Source organism: Pipistrellus kuhlii, unplaced genomic scaffold (genome assembly GCF_014108245.1).
Source record: "Pipistrellus kuhlii isolate mPipKuh1 unplaced genomic scaffold, mPipKuh1.p scaffold_m20_p_9, whole genome shotgun sequence".
Classification (NCBI taxonomy): domain Eukaryota; kingdom Metazoa; phylum Chordata; class Mammalia; order Chiroptera; family Vespertilionidae; genus Pipistrellus; species Pipistrellus kuhlii.
Window position 1 is genome coordinate 31,833,170 of NW_023425595.1, and position 24,448 is coordinate 31,857,617.

The 24,448-nt window shown below is 39.8% G+C and overlaps 1 protein-coding gene across 13 annotated transcripts in view; it reads right to left on the reverse strand.

Moving 5' to 3' along the window:
* Positions 1–24,448, reverse strand: part of STIM1 (stromal interaction molecule 1) — a 169,305-nt gene that overhangs the window by 54,514 nt on the left and 90,343 nt on the right. For all 13 annotated transcript variants that reach the window (XR_004986280.2, XR_004986279.2, XR_004986282.2 and 10 more), the window contains exon 2: positions 22,776–22,906. Coding sequence is in view for 9 of the 13 variants with exons in the window: in XM_036427958.2 (XP_036283851.1) it covers positions 22,776–22,906 (131 nt within the window). In the remaining 4 variants the exon portion in view is untranslated. The remainder of the gene's footprint in view (positions 1–22,775; positions 22,907–24,448) is intronic.

Below are 24,448 nucleotides of genomic sequence, written 5' to 3' on the forward strand. Positions count from 1 at the left end.
CATCCCATTTTCCCTTCTGTTGACATAAAAGAAGCCTGAACTCTGTACTTTCTTAAGATGAATTTAAGAAAAAAATTTTAAAAAGAACAAAAAACAAAACAAAACAAAAAGATGGATTTGAGCGTTAGGACTTCTATCTGCTCAATGGCACATTCTCAAACAAACATTTCTTATTCCAAACTGACATTTTGTGTTTTGGCCTTTTAAAGTATTTGGGCACACAAACTTTGGACCAGTAACACTAAAATCCTATTTGGGTAAAAGAGACAATAATTTATTTAAATCAAGAAAAAAAAGCATAAAGAATGCTAAGAGTAGTGATATTAAGGGTTTGTTATTTTAATCAGAGGAGTCAAAGAACGTCTCATTAAGAAAGTGGCTTTTAAGCAAATATCTGAAGGAGATGTTGGAGAAAAGCAGGCAGAATAACTGGAAGAAGAGTATCCTGAGAATAGGGATGGCAAATACAAAGGCCCTGAGGCAAGGAGATACTTAGTATGTTCAATGAATAGCCAGGAGACCAGGGTAGCTAAAGAGAAGTGAGAACAGGTGCTGACTATGGAGAGAAAGTCAGGGAAGCAACTGGGGTTCAGATATAAAGGCCCCTGGAGGCCATTATAAGGACTTTAAAAAAAATTTTTTTTTAAATATATTTTATTGATTTTCCACAGAGAGGAAGGGAAAGAAATAGAGAACTAGAAATGTCGATGAGAGAGAAACATCGATCACTTGCCTCCTGCACACCCCCTACCGAGGATGTGCCCGCAACCAATGTACATGCCCTTGACCGGAATCGAACCTGGGACCTTTCAGTCCGCAGACCGACGCTCTATCCACTGAGCCAAGCCGGTTTCGGCTATAAGGACTTTTGACTTTTACTCTGAGATGGAAGCTGTTGGAAGAATTTGAATCATGGTACAATATGATCACATTTACATTTTTAAAAGGATTTCTCTGAATGTTTGTGTTGAAAAGCAGATGATAGGAAGGCAAAAAGCAGATGCAGGTAAACCAGTCAGGTGGCTATTGCAATAATCTAAGTAGGAGCTAGTGATGGCTTGAAACAAGGCAGTAGTGTGAAGGTAATGAGAATTTATCAGGTTTGGGATATATTTTAAAGAGATAAATCTATAATCCTCAAATTTTTTTAGTTTTGATTCATCAGGTCCTTTAATTCAGAGAGGAAGGGAGAGGAAGAGAGAGATAGAAACATCAATGATGAGAGAGAATCATTCATCAGGTCCTTTAAGGCATACATATCCCTTTTTGGTCTTAAGCTCTAACCCAGCGCCTCATAATCGAAGACCAGAGAAACATACATCAGATGCAGGCCTTAGGAGCAGAAATGCCAAAATCTCCAAGGAATAATATTTTTTTGCCATTACCAGCTAAGTCCAGGAAACATCTGAGATATACCAGCTGCTTATAGAGAACAAGCAAGAGACAGACTGCTGTTTATAGCCAAGTGTTTATGAACACTGAGGTATATGGAGAGCAGAGAGGTTCCTGGGAAAAGAGTGCAAGGATGATCTGCACAGGGGTCTGCATACAAGTTCTCTTAATGCCACAAAGCATGCAAAGGAATATGGGATCAAAAAAACAAGGCCAAGAAGAAATAGTGCCAAATGTGGAATGTGGGCCCACGGAAGCTCTACCTGGAGGGTCTGATGCTGAGTAGAACCTCTTTAGAGAACAAAGAAATAAAGCTGCAATAATCAAGATTTACAAATAGAAAAGAGCCTTAACCAGCTTATCTTAGTGGATAGAGTGTCTGCCTGCAGACCAAAGGGTCCCAGGTTCGATTCCAGTCAAGGGCCCGTACTTGGTTACAGGCTCCTTCCCAGCCTGGGCCCTGGTTAGAGTTTATGCAAAAAGCAACCAACCAATGTGTTTCTCTCACATAGGATGTTTCTGTCTTCCCCTTCCTCTTCCACTCTCCCTAAAAATCAATGACAAAATATCCTTATGTAAGGATTTAAAAAAAGAGGAAGAATAAAAAAAGCAGCTGAGGCCGGTTTGGCTCAATGGATAGAGCGTCAGCTTGGGGACTGAAAGGTCCCGGGTTCGATTCCGGTCAAGGGCATGTACCTTGGTTGCGGGCACATCCCCAGTAGGGGGTGTGCAAGAGGCAGCTGATCGATGACTCTCTCTCATCGATGTTTCCAACTCTCTCTCTCTCCCTTCCTCTCTGTACAAAATCAATAAAATATATATTTTTTTTAAAAAGAAATGTGGGTTTTTTTGTGTGTGTGTGTTTTTTTTTAAAAGCAATGTACTATAGAGTTCAGAACCTATAGAAACAGATTCTTTATTTACTTCTTGTGTGACTTTTGGGGAAGCTACTTAGCCTCTCTCAGCCTATTCCTCTCAAAATGAAGGCTAACTATCCCTCTCATTTGTGTGTGAGAAGGATTAAATGGAACCTATTTACAGAAGTCATAAACTGCCGTTGGAAGTATCTTTTAATGGCCTGCAGAGCATTTTATAAATTGACCTCTTTAAAAATAAAAAACCTTTAACAACAACAATTTTTTTTTTAAAGTCCAGCTTTCCAGGATAGCTAAGAAAAAAAAATTCAAAAGATCTAGTAACAAATCTGTTAGATGTTAGCATAAAAAGCATATTTTATGAAAAGTATATTTTTTCAAAAGAATTTGTAGAGAATGGTGACATTGTTGTACATTTTGTAAATGTGTTTAGTGTCTGGCCAAATACATTACAGCTGCAATCTCATCTTTAATCTATTTTAATGTGGTGTTTTGGTTGAAGTAGTTGAATAAATATGACCTCTCACAGATAAAGTTGGGAAAGAGAGGAGTGTTTTAATAGTAATTTCAGATAATTGTAGATATTTGTCTTGATACTACACCAAAATTTAACAAATTGTATTTTTTGAAAGATTAGCTGCCCTATGGAGTCTGAAACTACAGCAATAAGTTTTTATTCCAATATATTAAAATACATTGTCTACCTTGCACTTAAAAAAAAAAAATCTAGGAGCACTGAGCTCCACTAACAACTTTAGAATTTATTTTATTTTATTTTATTTCATAAATCTTTATTGTTCAGATTATTACAGTTGCTCCTCTCCCCCACCCCCATACCTTCCCTTCACCTGGTTCCCATCCCACCCTCTTCCTTTACCTCCCCCCCATTTTCCTCATCCATAGGTGTACAATTTTTGTCCAGTCTCTTCCTGCACCCCCCACACCCTTTTCCCTCCTGAGAGTTGTCCTCTCCCATTCTATGCCCCCTATTATATTCACCAGTTTAATCTGTTCATAAGATTTTTAATTCACTTGATTTTTAGATACACTTGTGGATAGATAAATATTTGTTGTTCATACTTTATATCTTTACCTTTTTCTTCTTCTTTCTCTTATTAGAGAATACCTTTCAACATTTCATATAATACTGGTTTGATGTTGATGAACTCCTTTAGCTTTTTCTTATCTGTGAAGCTCTTTAGCTGACCTTCAATTCTGAATGTCAGCTTAGCTGGGTAGAGTACTCTTGGTTGTAGGTTCTTGCTATATATCACTTTGATTATTTCTTGCCACTCCTGTCTGGCCTGCATATTTTCTGTGGAGAAATCAGCTGACAATGGTATGGGTGCTCCCTTGTAGGTAATTAACTGTTTTTCTCTAGCTGCTTTTAATATTCTCTCTTTGTCTTTTGCTCTTGGAATTTTAATTATGATGTGTCTTGGTGTGGTCTTCTTTGGATTCCTTTCGTTTGGGGTCCTGTGCACTTCCTGGACTTGTAAATCTATTTTTTTCATCAAGTGGGAGAAGTTTTCAGTCATTATTTCTTCAAGTAGGTTTTCAGTATCTTGCTCTCTCTCTTCTTCTGGCACCCTCATAATTCCGATGTTGGTATGCTTGAAGTTGTCCCAGAGGCTCCTTACATTGTCTTCAAATTTTTGGATTCTTTTTTCTTTTAGCTTTTCCAGTTGAGTGATTTTTGCTTCTTTGTATTTTAAATCTTTGACTTGATTCTTGCGTTCCTTTAGTTTGCTGTTGGGTGTCTGGATAATATTTTTTATTTCAGTCAGTGTATGTTTAATTTCTAGTTGGTCCTTCTCCATATCCTCAAGGGTCTTGCTAAATTTATCTGTCTTTTATAGGAAATTTTTGAAAAACCTTATAACCGTGGTTTTGAACTCTATCTCCAGTCATTTGTTTTCCTCCATTTCTTTCATTTGTGATCTGTTTCTTTGTCTCTGCATTTTCGCTGCTTCCCTGAGTTAGTAGGGTAGCTTTGTGTGTTTGGTGTCCCATATGAGCCAGTGGCTCAGCCTCCCCAGTGACCTGAGGTGGGCACTCTTGGTGCATCCCTTTGTAGACTGTGTGTATAGCCTTGTTGTAGTTATGTCTTGATTGTTGTTGGTATCAGTGGGAGGAGTTGACCTCCAGGCCAATTTCCAGTGTCTATGCCTGGAAACAGCCTTATTCGACTAGACTTGCAAAATTGCAAAAGCCTCTGTGCTCAGTTTGGATGGGGCGGAATTTCAGGGTGGAACCTACAGTCTTGGCTTCCTATCAACCCTGCCCTATCACTGTAAGCACCTCTGAGAGAAAGGCGCCTTCGAGTTTTGCCTGTTGACAGTCAGTCTAGTCTCTCCCCCAATGAATCTGGATTCCCAGATTCTCGCCCAGAACTGGGGTTCAGTGCAGCTGAATACAAAGGGCTGAAATAAATGTCATTAACATAAAATAATAGAACATTTTAATAAAAATTAATATTTTTTCTTGAGCATTAACTTACCTAACACTGAATAACTACACAAATTAATGAGCACATTGTAAATAAATAAACCTATTTTTCTTGTTCTCCAAAAGCAAAATATTTCCTGTTGCATACTGCAAACAAGTCAGTAGAAGACTAATAACATGGCAATCGGCTGCTAAAATATTCTCTGCTAATATTAGTGGAGAGAAATGGTGCGCCTGCATTTAAGAGAAATGAATGCAACACGATTATAGTAATCAGTCATTAGGGAACATTGTAGTTCGTTATTGAGAATTATGTATAACAGGATATTGTAAAAATTAAGTTACAAAATTTTTATTAAAAGATCTTTATATACCGTTATATTGGCGGGGCTGCAAAAATATTGGTTGTGGGCCACATGTGGTCCATGGGCCGTGAGTTTGACATGCTTGCTCTACATCTTCTGATAGAAGGTTCCAGTTTCTCAGCCGTAAACATAGCATACAGAACATTGTGCTGGACTAGAACTCCAATGTTCAATATACTTGAGGTAGGCATTACCACCGTAATACTCTAAACACTGTTCTACATCCAGCTCATAGCTAAAGTCTGATTTAAGACAAAGTTTAAAGGCAACAGAAAAACAAAAACAAAACAAAACCAAAGAGGCAACATTTGGCTCACGAGGATTTACTATTTCAGATTCAGAACAAGCAGCTCTTCTCTCAGGAAGTTCTAAGGAGGCTCCCTAAAAGTCTTGGCTTACCATTGGGAATGCAGCATTGGCTAGAACTTCAACTTAATAGCTCTCTGAAGAGCCAAGGGAACAGCTGTCTCTAAGTATATTTAGCTCTGTGAGTTCATAAAAATGATTTTCCTCTTGATGCCACAAAGCATGCAACCCATCCCAAGTGTTAAGTAGTAGTGAAATGTGAGTGAGAGCAGAGAAGAAGGGAGACATATCGCTATCGTCCCCACAAAAATGGGGCCAACCAGCTCTGTCAGTGAACAGAATTCACTAATATAAAGCCAGAAGAGGAGTAACATAACTTTGGGTGGAGGGATCTGGGTAGGTCTCTTGAGTTCTTAGAACCATTTAATCCTTCCTACTCTTTCCCACCTTGTTCCCCACTTGCCCACCTTCCATGTCTCCCACCCCAAACCTCAGCACCTCCACTCCCACTTCCCCCCATACAATATTTAGAACCCATAAGACACATGTCCCAGACATGAGAAGCTTCCTGACTTGTATTTACTCTTGTACATCTAGCAAGAACCCATATTTTAGCTACAACAGTACTGAATGACATATATAGATAGTGCCAGGACATGGATGTCTTAAGAGGTGAATCTGTCTCCAGTGAGATAAGCTACCACTTAAGGGCAGGGAAAGAGTCATTTCTCACTCAACTTGGTACATCTGGTCTCACTTCTGCCAGTTATTCACCAGAATTACCTTTGTAAAGTACAAATCTAACTATACCAAAGCAACTACTTAAAATCTCATTGCTCCCCATTATCTACATGATAAAGCCTTAGCTTCCTCACATGGCATTTAAGGCTTTTTATAATCTGGGCCATAAACTAACTTCCTGGTCACTATCCCTCCCTACCTGATACCTACACTCCAGACCAAGGGTCAGGAAACTATGGCTATGGGTCAAATCCAGCTCACTATTTATTTTTGTAAATAAAGTTTTTCTGGGTATTTTTGTTGTTGTTAATCCTCACCTGAGGATAGTTTTCAACTGCTTTCAGAGAGAAAGGGAGAAAGGGAGGGAGAGAAGAAAGAGAAACACACATCAAATGGTTGCCTCCTGCACGTGGTCCAACCAGGGAACAGACCCAAACCCCAGGTACTTACCCTTGATTGGAAATCAAACCCACAACCCTTTGGTGGGTGGGCTGACACTCTAACTACTAAGGCACACCTGCCAGAGCTGAAGATAAAGTTTTATTAGAAAATAGCAACACTTACTCATTTATATATAGTTTATAGCTTCTTTTGTGTTACAAAGGCAAAGTTGATTGTTGTTACAGAGATTGCATGATCAGCAAAGCCTAGACTATTGATTGATAGTCTGGCTCTTTATAAAAAATTTTTGCCAATATGTGCTCTAGACACATCAAGCCACTTCAGGCTCCTTGAAAAAAACCATGCTTATTTATACATCTACTAGTAGCTCTGCACACGAATCCGTGTGCCAATAGCTTGCCGCCACCCTCCTGTAGCTCCCTCTGCAGGCCCCCGCCATAGCTTGCTGCCCTGCCCCCTTCTGTGACTGCCCACTTGTAGCTCGCTGTCCCACCTTCCTCTGATCCATGATCCAGCATAACGACCATTTGCATATTACATCTTTATTATATAGGATACCTTTACACAAGGTATTCCATTTAAAATGTTTTCTCCCTCTCTTTATCTACTAAGGAAAAAGTCACTGCCTCTGTGAAGTTTTCCAGACCTCTCCCAAGCAAGTGAACTGTGCTATCCTATTTTTCTCTTATGTCTCAGGGAACACATTTATAACAATACTTATCCCATCATAATATAACTTCTATTTAATTATACCCCTCTTACTTTCCTAAGCAATTCAAATATAGAAAGTATTTTATTTATCATTTATCTCTTTATCCAGCATCTTGCATATTCTTTGCGACACCCAAATGAATAATTGATTTAGCTCCATAAACTCACCTCACTCCAAGCATAGGGCCTGGCACAGAGCAGGATATGTGGTTATTAAATAACTAAATGAATGTCTCTCACTTGAATTTCCCCTACAACAGCCAGCAGTGCTTAGCTTACAACTACTAGTCAATGCACATTCTGTTACTACATAGAAGGAAGAAAAAGATTACCAAATATTTGGCCAGTCTAAAACAAAGATAGTCAGCTAGGGCCTAGAAGGTTACACTGGCTTGGATTCTGTTAACATAATGGTTCAGAGTTTGATTCAAGAACCAGGCTGCCTGAGTTTGAATCCTGGTTCCACCAGTTATTTTCAGTGTATCATGTACTCATTTGTAAAATGGAGATAATAGTACGTAATATAAAACTTTATAATACTGTCATTTGAGGGTATTATAAATGAGTTAATTTACAAAAAGAACTTAGAATAGTGGGTGGACTGACACTTGAACCACTGAGTCACGCCTGCCAGAGCACTGTAAATACATTTTACAGCTTTGGAGGCACAAAATAAGTTTTCCTAAATATTAATAGTTTTAATATACTATAAAAGAAATATAAAAATACAACAAATGTGCCCAGCCTCTCAGTTGTTCCCAATCCTACCACCACTATGCATGGCTTTCTAAGACCCTGGGAAACACAAACCCAGCCAAGCACTCAACAGCAGAAAAACCTCCTAGATTCCATTTCCAAAATGGAGCACCAACTTCAAAAAACATGGTTAAAAAGTTGAGGGCTCACCATGTGTTCCTTATGAATGCCACTCACTTTTGGGAAGTGAGAGGATAGGCTTACAAAGAATATAAAAGAAAAAATTAATGCCCCACTTTAAGAATCTACTAGCTCCTAATCTCCAAAATATATAGGGAACTCATTCAACTAAACAAAAGGAAGATAAACAATCCAATTAAAAAGTGGGAAAGGACTTATATAGACACTCTCCAAAGTGGAAATAGAGAAAGACAAGAGACATATGAAAAAATGCTCAAAGTCACTAATCATCTGAGAGATGAAAATCAAAACAATAATGAGATATCACCTTACAGCTGTCAGAATGGCTATGATCAACAAATCAAACAACAACAAGTTTTGGCAAGGTTGTAAAGAAAAAGGGACCCCTAGTGCACTGCTGGTGGGAATGTAGACTGGTACAGCTACTGTGGAAAACAGTATGGAGTTTCCTCGAGAAATTAAAAATGAAACTTCCATTGACCCAGTCATCCCACATCTAGAAATTATCCTAAGAAGCCTGAAACACTCATCAAAAAGAATATATGCACCCTAATGGATAAAAACACACACAACAACTATGGTACATTTACACAATGGAATACAACACAGCAATAAAAAAGAAAGAACTCTTGCCAAAACTGGTTTGGCTCGGTGGATAGAGCGATCCCAGGTTCGATTCCAGTCAAGGGCATATATCTTGATTGCGGGCACATCCCCAGTGGGGGGTGTGCAGGAGGCAGCTGATCGATGTTTCTCTCTCATTGTTTCTGGCTCTCTATCTCTTTCCCTTCCTCTCTGTAAAAAATCAAAAAAATATATTTAAAAAAAAAAGAAAGAAAAAAAAGAAAGAACTCTTACCATTTGCAATAGCATGGATGGGCCTAGAGAGTATTATGCTAAGTGAAATAAGACAGTCAGAGAAAGATAAGTATCACATAATCTCACTCATATGTGGAATCTAATGAACCAAATAAACTGATGATCAAAAATAGACCAGAGACATATAAGTATGAACAGGCTGTTGAACTTCGGAAGGAAGGAAGGAAGGAAGGAAGGGAGGGAGGGAGGGAGGGAGGGAGGGAGGGAGGGAGGGAGGAAAGGAAGGAAGGAAGGAAGGAAGGAAGGAAGGAAGGAAGGAAGGAAGGAAGGAAGGAAGGAAGGAAGGAAGGAAGGAAGGAAGAAAGAGCCTCCTAGCTCCTAATCAACTCTAAGAGGAAGAATTTAAGCAATACTCCCCTGCCCCCACCCCGCCTCAAAAATAGTCCTCAAGAACAAAATCTCCAATTAGAGTATCATAGCACTATAAAGAAGGCAGAAGAAAGTAGTGAAGACATCCAGAGTTCTAGAAGCTATTATTAAGAAGAATTTATTCATTCATTTGCACAACGAGCATTTATAGAGCAGTTAATTTGTGGCATGTCCTGTGCTGGGATCCAAGGACACAGAGATCAATCAGACATATTGAGAGCACCTAGGTAAGACAGAGCACCCACACTGCCCACCCCCTCAGAGTGTTTCACTCTCCACTTATCATGAAGCTTGCTTACACCCCACAGACATCAGAAAGCTTATGAAGTGACATATAGGAAAAAGAATGTCACAGATACAGACTCAAATCCCATCTCTGCCACATACTCACTATATCCCCTTGAGCCCAGTTACAAAGTGGAGAAAATGAAATCATTTAAATCCTTCACAGTGCCTATATGTAAAAGGTGCTTCATGTTTGACTATTTTGAACCCAGGTCCCTGCGCAAGAGGGCTCATACTGTGGAAAATGTTGTATCCTGAAAGAACCAGCATTCAGCCTCCGAGTCCCAGCAGCTTCTAAACTTAGCTCCTCCTCCTCCAGATTCCAAGTGGGTAGATGAAAGGAGGCACGGTTCTCACCCAGTGAAAGCCACACTGCTGGAGTGCATGCCTACCTGATCTACACTGGGAGGGTCTGATGCTGCTGGGCACTGAGAGGAAAAGAGGAGAAGCTGCATAATATCTGCTATTGAAATGTACGCTGCATTATAGTTTACAAAGGATTCTTTACACCCATTATCTTATTTGAGCCTCATATTAGCCGTTGAAGGTATATTACTAATTCCCTATCTTATACATGAAGAAATTATTCTCTAGACCAGTGGTCAGCAAACTGCGGCTCCGCAAGCCACATGCGGCTCTTTGGCCACTTGAGTGTGGCTCTTCCACAAAATACCACAGCCTGGATGAGTCTATTTTGAAGAAGTGGTGTTAGAAAAAGTTTAAGTTTAAAAAAATTGGCTCTCAAAAGAAATTTCAATCGTTGTACTGTTGATATTTGGCTCTGTTGACTAATGAGTTTGCCGACCACTGCTCTAGACCGAGCATGTCAAAGTTGCGGTCCACAACAAATATTTTTGCAGCCCAGCCAATGTAATGGTATGTAAGAAACGTTTTAATAAAAATTTTGTAACTTAATTTTTACAATACCCTGTTATACATAATTATTAATAGCGAACTACAACGTTCCCTAATGACTGATAACTATAATCGTGTTGCATTCATTTCCCTATTTTTTTTTTTAAGGGAACTTTTTGCTTTTTTTTTTTTTTTTTATATTTTATTGATTTTGTACAGAGAGGAAGGGAGAGAGATAGAGAGCCAGAAACATCGATGAGAGAGTCAACGATCAGCTGCCTCTTGCACATCCCCTACTGGGGATATGCCCGCAACCAAGGTACATGCCCTTGACCGGAATCGAACCTGGGTCCCTTCAGTCTCCAAGCCAACGCTCTATCCATTGAGCCAAACCGGTTTCGGTGCATTCATTTCCCTTAAGTGCAGGTGCACCGTTTCTCTCTAATATAGGGATGTCGAACTCAATCAGAGAAGGGGCCAAAATCTAAAATCCAGCCTAAATCGTGGGCCGAATGGTTTACTGAACAGTCATAAACTGTCATTGTGATGGAAACGCAGCAGAGTGCAGTGATGACAGCGCGGTGCGGGCCACATTGCAAGGCCTGGCGGGACGGATTTGGCCCGCGGGCCTTGTGTTTGACACATGTGCTTTAATACTAGCAGAGAATATTTTAGCAGCCGATTAGCAGGTTATTAGTCTTATATTGACTTGCTTGGTGTGCGGAACAGGAAATATTTTGCTTTGGGAGAAAAAGAAAAATAGGTTTATTTACATTATGCTTATTAATTTGTGTAGTTATTCAGTGTCTGGTAAGTTAATGTTCAAGAAAAATATTAATTTTTATTAAAATGTTTTATTATTTTACGTTAATGACCCATTTATTTCAGCCCTTTGTATTTAGCATGTCTCTATTGAAATAAATATATGTTTCTATGAAAACTGAAGTTGGAATGGTGGCCCATGTTAGCCTTTGAGCTTGACATGCTCGCTCTAGACTCTTCCCTACATGTTTCACAAACATATATTTTTGCCTACTGCCTTTACTCATAAATTTCCTTTTTCCTGAAATGCTCCTCCTTCTTTCTTCATCATTAACCCTGTTCATCATTAAAAACCAAGTCCCAGTTTCACTTGCTCTGCAAAGCCTCCTCCTGATATACCTTCATCAGAATTAGAGCCATCTTTACTTACAATCCTACTAGTTCATTACTCTTGGGATGAAATCCAAGTTTCTCAATAAAATCTGGCTAATGCCTGCCTTTCCAACCTCTCCCTCCCTGCCCCCTATTACATTTTATGTTCAAGTTAAAAGAACTAATGGCTCACAGATCCCTAAGGACATCACACTCATCCCTTCACCTAGTATACCCTTTTTACCCCTGTCCCAGGTTGACTCCTATTCACTTTCCAAAATTCATCTCAGGCATCACTTCTGGGTAGCCTTTTCTGGCATCCTAGGACAGTGAAATGCCCTTTTCTGCATTCCCAGGGCACGCAGTGCTAATCTCTTGTCGCAACACCTTTTTTGGATTGAACATGAATGTGTTTTTGCTTCACTATATGTGTCTTCCTTGTTAGTCTTTGCATATCCAGTACCCAGCACAGAGCAGACTTTTAAGTATGTTTGGAGAAAGAAGGAAAGGAGAACAAATAAGGGAAGGGTCATTGATCCTCAAGGGAATCAGATTTTGCATTGGAAACCAATTGTTCCAAGTGCGATTAAGTATATTGAATGTGATGTGCATACAGATACAGACACAAGGATTTGCATGAATATACATACAGACAAACAAACACAAACCAGTTAGGTCTGAAGGCAAGCAGGGTCTTCAAGAGTCAGCTGCTGGTTCCTTCTTAGACAGGAATACCTGAAGCAAGGCTTTCTTCTCTCTGCTAGCCTGACCATTTCTGGCTGCTGGATGGATGACCACTGCATTCAGCCTACCACTTTATAGGGCCCAGATCCTGCCTAGACTAACAGCATCTTTGGTTCCTGATTACATTTCTGGCTCTGCTCTTACCTTTAGGTCCTGCATACTGTACCGTAGCCTAACCTTTTGCTCCTAACCTCCTTAGTCTTTAACTTGGCTTCTGGGCTTCTCTCAGTTCCTATTCCCTTGGCTCAGTGTTCCTCCCCTCCTCCACTTCTTGTCATACACAGATGCGTCTAAATACAAAAAGACACATAAAATACAGAAAGGCACAAAATAATGTATACACACATACAAAGAAACAAACATGAAGGCACAGAGAGACGTATACCCATATGTAGGCACTCACAAAGAGAAATGGTACAGGCATCGATAGGATTGACATCCAGAATAGGCAAAGCAGACTCACCAACAAAATGGAAAGGAAAACAACAGCCTGCATAGTAAGAAAGAATATCCCTGTCTGTCAAAGCAAACCACCCTCTGGGTTTTCCTAGAAACATGAGAGATACCATCTGGGGGAGCTGCTGCTTCCTCCTGTATCTGGCTAAGTCACTGGGACAGATTGCAAACTGTGCCTATACTCCCTCTGATGTGCATGTAGTTCAGCTTGTTTAGCAACTGGTATACTTCCCTGAGTGCTGGTTGACAATGTGTCTTCTGCTACACCAGCACAAGTTAGATTACCTCTTATTCCTCTTGAAACTTACATAGTCCCCTGTCCACACAACCATTATAGCCCTTAAAATGTGTTATTGTCATTTCCAGTTTATATATCTACTTCTCTCACTTGCCTATAGGCTTGTCCATGACAAAGAGTATCTTATTTCCATCCCTACAGATGAGGAAAGTGAGGCTTCAAATTACTTGACCTTATAGATAGGACACTGCGAAGCTTGCATGTAAATTCAGGTCAGACTCTAAAGTTGTGTTTCATACTTTTAAAAATTCAAAGTTTAAATACTTTCTTCTAAGAAACTAAAGTTAGGCCTAAATGCATGAGCAAAGCCACAGGACTTGGACTCAATGGGGGATATAACCTGTAAGCTGACTATGAGCCACTCCTGGTAGGTGAAGACTACAGCCATTTTATAAATTATGCATTTACAAGGAAAAATCTGGCCAGGCCTCTTCCTTAGCCCAAGGAGAAGGTCGCACCCAAAGAATGATATCATTCATGATATCAGTCACTTCTGTTCTGTCCAAAAGACCTGAGCTGAATTCAATCTGTACTTTGTCTAGATTAAGGACAGATTCTCAAAATGTTCCACAAGACAAGAAATAACATGGTGATTGCACCAGGAGGTAGGCAGGGAACTAGAAGGCAAAAACAAACAAACAACAACAACAACAAAAACAACAACAGAGAAGTGTCTCTACACTGTAACAATCTTTTAGGTCAAAAGGTCCCTGCAGCAACAGAAATGTATATATGGAAATCTATACTGAGGTTATGTGCATAACTGTCTGCAATTATTTCTTTTCTACCTATTTTGCCTATGGTATATTTAAAATAAAATAAAAAGCAAAAGCTCCAAGCTGTCAAAACTGTGCAGAGAAGTATAAAAATTAAAAAAAAAAAATCTATGTTCAGGATTTGGCCCAGAGGCCAGAGGAGAACTGTTTCCCAGGGGCTGGCATTGGCATGGCAGCAGCAGTGGGAATTGGAGGGAGGCCCTGAGCACAAGGTGAATCCAGGAAAAATAAAGCCAGGACTACTTAGCCAGCTGCCTTTGACATCCCCGCTCATGGAGCTCCATATGGCAAGGGCCAAGAATTTGATGCAGACCTCTAGTATTTGGGTGAGAGGGAATTACCACCTGGGTTCTTTCCTATCATTTCAGCTCCCCCTACCACTTCAGCTACAAAAAACAAAAAAGGTAGATCAAAAGGGATGGAGAGGGAGAAAGAGAAAGAAAAAGGGACAGAGGGAGGGAGGGAGGAAGAGAAAGAAGGGAAAAAGACAGGAGAGAAGAAGAGAGGGAGGAAGGAATTCTCCCAAAGAGAATGCCTCAGGGATCTTCAGTCAGAGTGTCCTCAGAAACAAAGGCAACAAATTGTCAGTAAGTTAACAAGGGATCTCCGCTTCCAGAAACAATGGTACTTCAGACTTGGAAGCACCTCTACAGATCTGCCAAAGTTAGGAATGGGGAAAATGGGGATAGAAATCAACATGGTTTTCAAAGTGTTTTCTGTAGAGCTCTAGGGATTCTTATGCGTTGGACTACAGAATGGCAAGTGAGAGGTGACCAATGTGGTAACAGTTTTTTTAACCTCTTTATTGAGATATAATTCACATACCAATTCTGTGTACAACTCAACTGTTTTTAGCATATTCACAGAATTGTACCACCATTGCCAGTTAATGTTTCCATTGGCCTGATGCAGATCTGAGTTGCAAAAACCAAAAAAATAGATAACTATGAGCTAATTCAGTCTCAGTTTCCTTATCGGTGAAATGGAAAAATTAATACCCACCCTACGGGTTTTTTGTAAAGACTACCAGAGAGGGTGTATGCAAAACCTCCGGTACAGGCCTCGCACTTGGTAGCAGTGGTAGGAGGAGGAGGAGTAATACTACTACCATGAACTGAGCCACAGGCTGAGCACAGGACTTCACTTCATCTTCGCTGTAATACTTCAAGGAAGGGATTACTGTTCCCATCTGACAGTGAGGAAACAAAAGCTTACAGAGCTTTAGAAACTTTCCAAGGCCATATTAGTTATAATTTCTGAAAGGACACCTAAAACCCTCATCTTTCTTGCTCCAAAGCCTGTGCATACTTTTGCTCAGTCAGCCTTTCAGCATTCTCAGTGTCTTCCTTTTCTTTTCTTCATCTATGCTCCTCTAGTATGTGTTTTTTCTCTAGGACTTTCCTTAATTATCTTTTTTTTAAAAAATCTTTATTGTTCATATTATTACAGATGTTCCTCTTCCCCCCCCTCCTCCGTTGCTCCCCTCTACCAGGTTCCCACCCCACCCTCTGCCCTTTCCCCACCCATCATTGTCCTCATCCATAGGTGCACAGTTTATGTTCAGTCTCTTCTTAATTATCTTAAATACAGTGATTATACCTCCATCCAGGTTCTGTATATGATTCATGGCATAGAGTAGGGGAATAGGAAAGAGGATCACAGAGGAGATCAACCATGCACTTCATACACTAACATATCTGGAGCCCAGATCGTAGCAACTCTTAGAAAAAGCCCCCCAATAACTCAGCCAAGAACCTTGCCAGGAATTCACAAGCCCAAAGCATCGTGTTCCCCCATAGCATTGATCAGCCAAATGTACTCTTATTCTGCTGTAATGAAACAACTTAAGGGCACACAGAAATAAGACAGAATCTTTGCTTTAAAATTCAAAAGATTAACTCATTATTTTTATATCTAAAGTGCTAGACCAACCACACAATGGGGGAAACAGTGATGACTAAGCCCTCGGAGGCACCTGCTATCTAGTAGGACACACAAAATGTACCCAACTAATTACAATACAGAGCAGAGCAATATGCCAAATGAGAGATTCATGCCAAATACTCTGGAACATGAGAGAGAAAGGGTCACTTCCCACTTCAGGGAAACAAACAAGAGTTCTTGGAGGAAACAAGATTTAATCTTGGCCAAAAATACTCAACCAGGATCAATTCTATCCCCCAGGGTAATTAACAATTGGCAATAGAGACAGTTTTGGTTGTTATAACTAAGGGATTGTGGTAAGATAAAGATGTGTTACTGGCATTACATGTGTAGTATAAACTAGGGATACTGCTAAACATCCTATAATACACAGGAAGTTCTCCACAACAAAGAATTATCTGGCCCACAATGTCAATAATGCTGAGGCTGAGAAACCATATCTAGGCTTTGGTGGACAAGTGGAATTTTTACAGGCAAAAATGGGAGTTGCAAGAGAGATGAGAGGCAGATAGATGCCAGGCTGAACCTGAAAATTATCTGGAGTGAAGGCAGTGATGGGACATGAAGAGCATGTTTGAGGTGGCTATGACAAAGAGGAAGGGAACGCAGTGTAATGTGAACGAGTCAGGTGAGCTAAAGTCAGATTGTGGGAACACTGAAGGGCAGGTTAGAGCATCAATAGCCAACATTTCGGACCTCATGGACCACCAGTAGTCTGCAGACCACCGGCTGGTGACTGCAGGGTTAGAGTTTAGTTAATTTAGTAAGGTAAGCCACTTACAGTTTCATAATTTCTAAAACAGAGTTAGTGACATCTAATTTAGAGTGGTTGAGGATTAAATGAAACTGTATATGCAATCAGCTGGCACAAGACTTGGCACATGGCAGGGATGCTCCTATTCTACCACATTCCCTTTACAAGGTAGAAATAACTATCAGAGTTGTGCATTTTTTAGTAATTCAAGTATTAGTGCAAAAAGACAAACTTATAGAAAGACAATATAAACAAAAATTAGGGCACAAAACAAGACATTCTAACTAAGAGCTAAATTAAGTGATATAGACTGTGTGCTACAAGTTAGTACTGAGATGAGAAAGGTCAACGTGGGTGGAAAAGTTAGGGAAGGTTTATGAAAAGTGAGGGCAGAGCATTCCAGAGGACTCCTAAAACCGATACAGACAGGGCCAGAGGTAGGAAGGAGGGATATGAGAAATTGATTCCAAGTAAGGAGAACTACTGAGAAAAGAAAGTAGAGTAGGAATGACTATGAGACAAGAGCCAGACCAAGTGGTAGGAACAGGATTTTTAACCTTTTTCATCTCATGGCACACACAAACTAATTACTAAAATCCTACAGCACACCAAAAAATATAATTTTTGCCCATCTGATGAAAAAAATACCTAGGTATATTTTTTTTCAAAAAAAAAAAAATAATTTCAGAGAGGAAGAGAGATGGAGAGGGAGAAAGAGAGGGAAAGAGAGATAGAAACATCAATGATGAGAGAATAATTAATCAGCTGCCTCCTGCATGCCCCACACTGGGGATCAAGCTTGCAACCCAGGCATATGAATCGAACTGTGATGTCCTGGTTCATATGTCCATGCTCAACCACTGAGCCACATAGGCCGGGCATTTGTGCATAGGCTTTAGCATGAATATATATTTTCATTTATCTACAGGGCAAATACTGAGAAGTAGAACAGCTGGGCCATGTAATAAGCTATTGCTTAACTTTATTAGAAACTATAAGCAAGAATTCCAATGGTTCTTCCTACTTGGCTAGCACTTAGTATTTGCCATTTTTAATTCAGTCATTCTATTAGATATGTAGTATTATCTCATTGTGGTTTTAATTTACACTTCCTTAATGACTAATAATATTGAGCATCTTTCACATGCTTATTTGCCATCCTATAATTTCTTTGATGAAGTGTCTATTCAAAATTTCCCCCATTTTCTATGGAGTTTGTTTTCTTTTGTTGAGAATTTTTTGTTTTATTTATTTGTTTGTTTTATTTATTTATTAATTTTTGTTGTTAATCTTCATACAAGGGTATTTTCCTATTTGTTTGTTTGTTTGCTTGTTTGTTGTTAATCCTCATCCAAGGATATCTTCCCATTGATTTTTTAGAGAGAGTAGAAGGGAAGGGGAAAGACAGAGAGAAATATTTATATGAGAGATACAAATCGATTGATTGCCTCCCACATGCACCGGACAGGGCCAGGGCTAGGGATTTAGCCTGCAAACCAGGTACATGCCCTTGACTAGAATCAAACCCAGGGCTCTTCAGTCTGAGGGCTGATGCTCTATCTACTGAACCAAACTGGCTATGGCAAGCTGAGAACTTTAACAGCGCTTTTCTCACTTAATCCTGACAACAACCTTGCAAAGATAAGAATCATTAACCACCATTTTACCCTGAGAAAATAAAAGTAGAAGTCATTAAACTACTATATAATCTGATTACAGTTCTGCATAATTCAAAGTTTACTCATTACTTAGCCACTTATGACACATAGACATCTAGAATGCAAGCTCTCTAAAAATAAAGATCTTGTCAGTTTTATTCCCTGTAGAATCCACAGACCCCAGAAATAATGGCTGACACATAATTGGGTATTTAATCAGAATTTGTTTAATGATGAATAAATGCCCTTAATATTTCATGTAGGTTCCAAAAATAAAAATAATAGTGCTCATAGTCTGGTCCAGTCAAGAGGTCAGTGGTTTAAGACAGGCTTTTATCTGTGTACCTCCAACTGTCACAACCTGATAGTAAGGTTGTGGTGACAGTCTGAGTGTTCATCCCACTGCAGCAAATCCTTTGCCTCTGGGCAGTGTCCTCACCAGAGCTCTGAATAGAACATAGGTCATTAGTTCTCACACTGCTAGGCTGGTAGTGCTCCTGCCAGCTTGGCAAGAAGGGGACCATTACCAATAGTGGCATCTTGCTCATCTGAAGGGCCCATAATGTACAGCCTCTGCTATCTAGGACAGAAGCAAGCAAAGATGGCACTTGAGCAGCCAAACTCATAAACAAAATATATTTTATTTTCTATAAAATGCCTGCAAGTCTCAGTTTACCATAAGTCTAAGTTCATAGCTCATAGCAAAGCAGATACAGCAGTTAAAAATGAATAAACCAAAGAAGAGGCAAAAAAACTATAAGAGGAAATCACAACTGTATACTTGGAATATAGGCACTCGGATAAATAGCATAAGAGGCCCTGAAGACATGCTTTAATTATCCAAAGAAATTTAACACTCTGCTCACAATAATCTGTGATAAGACTTACTTTAGTCCGAGCCAGCTTGGCTTTGTGGATAGAGCATTGGCCTGAGGACTGAAGGGTCCTAGGTTTGATTCCAGTCAGGGGCACATACCTCGGTTCCAGGCTCCTCCCTGGCTTGGGCCTTGGTCAGGACTCATGAAGGAGGCAACCAATTGATGTGTTTCTCTCATATCAATATTTCTTTGTCTTTCCCTCTCTCTTGTACTCTCTCTAAAAATCAATGGAAAAATATCCTCAGGTGAGTATTAGAAAGAAAGAAAAAAAGAAAGAAGTAAATAAAGGCAATACTTAAAAACAAAAATAATTTTTTTTAAAAGAAAGACATTTCAAAAATGGCCAAAGTATCAAATTACCTGAAAACTTACTGATGTAAGGCTAAATAAATGAGGCCTTAATAGAGGATCCCTTCTGACTTCTACTAACGTCCTTAAGAAACCAGCAGTGCTTTGACTAGTAAATGGGTCATAAAAATCTCAGCTTCTTGATGTCTAATACAACCAGGGTTTCCTCTCTGATGCCTCGATGTCTATTATCTAACAGTCTAAGCCCTGAGCTGTCCACACAACTTTCTAGTTAGATCCTGAACTCTGAGGTTCTCTCATATATGATTAGACTAATTTAAGCACAAGTTACTTTTCCCTTCAAAGACTGTATCTTGTGACTGATCCTGAAAACTCCCACTAGCAGGTTACTCTAACCACCAGAGGCCTGAGGTTGCATCAAGAACGTCTGAAGCCAAGGCAGGCAGAAGCTATGCTGAAAAAGAGCAGCTCGCCACTGGCTCAGAGCAGGGTGACAGCTTTTGTGTTATTTTAGAACAATTTGTGCTGATGAGCTTTTTGTTGTGGTAACATTTCTCTAAAAAGAACATTTTCTTCCTCCTCTCATTTTACAGAGTAATTCAGCAGAAAGTGAAAAATGAAGGAAGGCAGAAGACAAGGAAATCCAGGAATTGGTGAAGTTTGGACTATATCATCTTAACTGTTGTGCCATCTATCTCCCAGTCCCATGGCCAGTCCCTTGGAGGGATATGAGGACACCTCTAGGCCTCATTCTTCACCAGAAACTGACTCTATTTCCAGCATAGAGAAAATTGGATCCTGTGAGAACCAGTAACACTTCTAGATGTAACCAAAAGTTTAGATATTTTTATCATGGTTGTTGTCCTTGCTCAAGAACCTACAATATCCAGGTTTAAGAAACACACATAGCTCAGTCTAGTTGCCTGGGCCCACTTTCTTTCCCAGATTTTTGTCCTGCAGTTTTCTACCACAGTCACTCTAACTAAACTTACCTCCACATTCTTTGCTCACCCTCGTTCCCTATAACTCAGGCTGCCCCACCCTTTCCACTCTATCCAAAACCTACTTTTCCTCCAGGAAGTCTATTTTCCCCCTCTTATAAATCCCTTAGCCATTACATAGTTCAACCTAATACAAGGATCCCCTCTGCTGACCAGTTAGCCGAGTGCTATATTCTACTTGCCCATCTTCAAAGACAGGAAGTTAACTATCTACCTACCTACCAAAAAAGTCCTTTCCATGATGAGATAGTACTATTAGGCAATTCTTTATTCTAAAAGTATATGCCTATATTTTACTTTTCCTACGTTGGTCCTGACTCTGCCCTTAGAATAAGAGAAACAATTCAGCAATACTTAACAGCATGAGCTTTGAAATCAGATCTGTGCTTATGTTCAGTATTTACTTGAACAAAATGCTTAACTTTTCCAAGGCTCCAGTTCTTAATAACAATATCAGCTTTAGAAGGCTGATAAGAAAGTTAAAATAATAACTATGGCCCTGGCTGGTTTGGCTCTGTGGTTTGGACATCAGCCCATGGACCAAAGGGTAAAGGGTTTGATTCCCAGTCATGTACCTTGGTTGTAGGTTCAATCCCAGGCAAACAATTGATATGGCTCTCAGGCTGATGTTTCTCTCTCTCTTCCCCTCTCCTCCCTCCTTCCCACTTTCTCTCTAAAAAAGAAGAAGAAAAATCAATGGAAAAGATATCCTCAAGTGAGGATTAAAATAAAAAAGAACTATGCAAAGAATTTAACACTATGTCTCACACAGTATAAAAATTTAATAGCACTGACCAGTTTGGCTCAGTGGATAGAGTGTCAACCTGCGGACTCAAGGGTCCCAGGTTTGATTCTGGTCAAGGGCACATACCCAGGTTGCGGGCTCGGTCCCAGTCTATCTCTCTCTGCCTCTCTGAAATAAATTTTAAAAATATTTTTTTAAAAGAATTTAATAAATCTGCCGGGACCGGTTTGGCTCAGTGGATAGAGCATCGGCCTACAGACTGAAAGGTTCCAGGTTCGATTCCGGTCAAGGGCATGTACCTTGGTTGCTGGCACATCCCCAGTGGGGGGTGTGCAGGAGGCAGCTGATCGATGTTGCTCTCTCATCAACGTTTCTAACTCTCTGTCCCTCTCAATTCCTCTTTGTGTAAAATCAATAAAATATATTTAAAAAAATTTAATAAATCATAGCTATCACTGTGGTTTTCATTGTTATCATTGTTAGGTAAGTCTGATTCCTCTATTCTTATGTATTTAAAAACAGAAATTGTATTACCCAGATTTTTTCTTTTCCAGGCTAAATTTTCTTCACTAGATTGCAAATTATGTGAGGACAGATGTGTTTGCCCCACTTACTGCCATATCCCATGTCTATATAATAGACACTCATAAATACGGACATGTATTGAATGGTCTCCATTTCACAATTTCAGTGCTCTTCATCAGCCATATCATGTATAGGTTCTCACTGTTACAAATGCTTTTGACGAGGTGAGATCCAAAACTGAACTCAAAACGTAAAGGTGAGCTAAGCAGCCGAGAGAGAAGACTAAGAATTCCTCCTTCCTCATGATATACACCATATCACTATTTGGCAAACTTGGCAGTTTCACCAAACTGCTGGTTCACGTTGAACTTGAAATTAATTGAAACCTTTAAATCTTTTCACACATGATGACTTTGTTTTCTGGGCTCTCTGGAACTGGAACTGTAGTAATGCCAAAATGTGAAACAATAACATAGCTTTTTCCATTTAGAGATTCCTCTCACTTTTACTATCTGGACCACTCAACTGGCTCCTAGCAGCTGCAGCCTGGAATTAAGAATAATCTTTTTAGGACCATTTGTTTCTCCCTCCCAAATAGAGTATAAGCTCCCAGAGGGCAGGATCTGTCTCGGCTTCTCTCACACTTGCCAACACAGGGCTGAGCACAGAGTAAGAACACAATGATGCCCTCTGTCTACAGCAGGATTGCAAGAAGGATTCAGGGGACTATAAAGACCAACCTTGGGGGTCTCTCTCCCTCTCAAACAGCACAGCTCAGTCAGTGTTGTGCTTGTAGCCAGTAGGTGAGCGGGAGCCAGTCCAGGCAGAAATGCACACATAAGGCCTGAACTCTGATCCACGGCTCCTGGAGAGCTGCTCTGCTGAGAATCACTTCCCCTGACCGGGATAAGTTTCTAGAGAACAAGCCAGTATCAAAGACATCTCTCCACGGGAACAGTCTGTCTAGAGAGCTTTCAGGGACTGTTCACAAGGAAGAGAAGAGAGCCACAGAGGATGAGAGGGCTCACCTCATCACTTTCTTCCACATCCACATCACCGTTGGCATCATCATCCATCAGTTTGTGGATGCTGCGGACTGCATCAAAGCTGAGCTTCTCATCCTCACTGTCACACAGGGGCTTGTCAATCCGGCAAAACTCTGTACAGGAAAAGCAAGAGATAACATTACTGGGGCTGCCACCCAAACTCCATTACCCACCTGTCTCTGTCCTTAGCTTCTAGCATCTGACTCCTCATATAGCCACTTAACTGGCTATTTATATAGAGAGAAAAGTGCTTCATCTAGCCTTTAACTGCCTCCCCAAGGATGTGCTGAGCTCCCCCATTTAAGGACAAAGCTTTATCATCCTAATAGTTCCTTTGCAGGGAAGTCAAGCATAGGACTAGGAATACACTGGGATCTAGAACATGATTAGGTAACTCAGAAGAAAAAATATATATAAATGAGAGAAAATACAAATAGTCAGTGAACATAGAGAAAAGTTTAGCATCACTAGTAATCAAAGAAATACATATTCAAATATTTTTATTCAATCAATAAACAAATGTAAATTAATACAATTTTTCTAGAAACAGGAAAACACTAATTCATTCCAATGCCAAAATAATATGTAGTTTCCTTTTAGTTCACTTTGTCACTACTGGGACATAAAACGGCTAACTGGAGAAATCCTTCACACCATAGGCCTTCCCACAGTTATATTCAGCAAGTATCTATCTATCAGACATCTAAAGTCCAAAGCATATCTGATATGAAAATTTGGAAAGTCTGAGATGCAGCTCCCTCTGTCTACCATCACCCACAGTCAGTCCTGCAGAAGTAAAACCAGAACAACAGCCTAAGCTACCCTAGTTCCTTTATGACACCTAATCATCTCTTACAAACCTGGAAAACACCTAGCCTGACTTACAGCATACAGCAGGAAGAATCTGGAAACTAGTCTTAGCTCTACAATGTGATTCTAGGGTGGTGACTTCCTTTCTCCAGGCCTCAAGTTCATTATTTAAAACAAAACAAAACATTTTAATTACAGTTTCTAGTATTTCTTCCAATTCCCAAATTCTAAAATTCCTTTTTCCTTTGATCCTGACCTTGATTACTACTTTCTAGACAAAATATTCTTCAGACACCTCCAAAGAGGTTGGAAGAAAGACCCAAACTTCCCAGGTAACAGAAGACGCTCTCAGGAGAGAAAGCAAAGACAGGGTAAAAAAGCTACTGCAAAGACTTCTAGCAGGCACTGATCTAAGACCTGAACACTAGTCCATTCAATCATTTTCTTGTCTGCTGGTCGAACAGTGACAAGATAGGCCATTTCCCTATCACTTGCTAGTTGCTCAAATCCTTTTCAAAACAGGAAAGGGGTATAAATAAAAAACTTTTATATGTCCCAGATGTGATTTAATAAAAATATGTTGAATACTGAAGTTCACAGAAATTAACTGGTATGTCCAAAGTCAAAGGCAACTGAAGAACCACAGAAAGAACCCATCTGCTGATTCCCAGGCCAGCACTTCACCTAATTGCCTTTATGCCAAAGTGACCAGATAGCTTTAGGTCGGTTTCATCTTCTAGAAGCCACAAATGGTAATACTGGTGAGAAGTAGTACACTGAAGAAATGACTTAATAAAAGAAAAAAGTAAGATAAATATATGCAAACAAAATAGTATGCATACAAA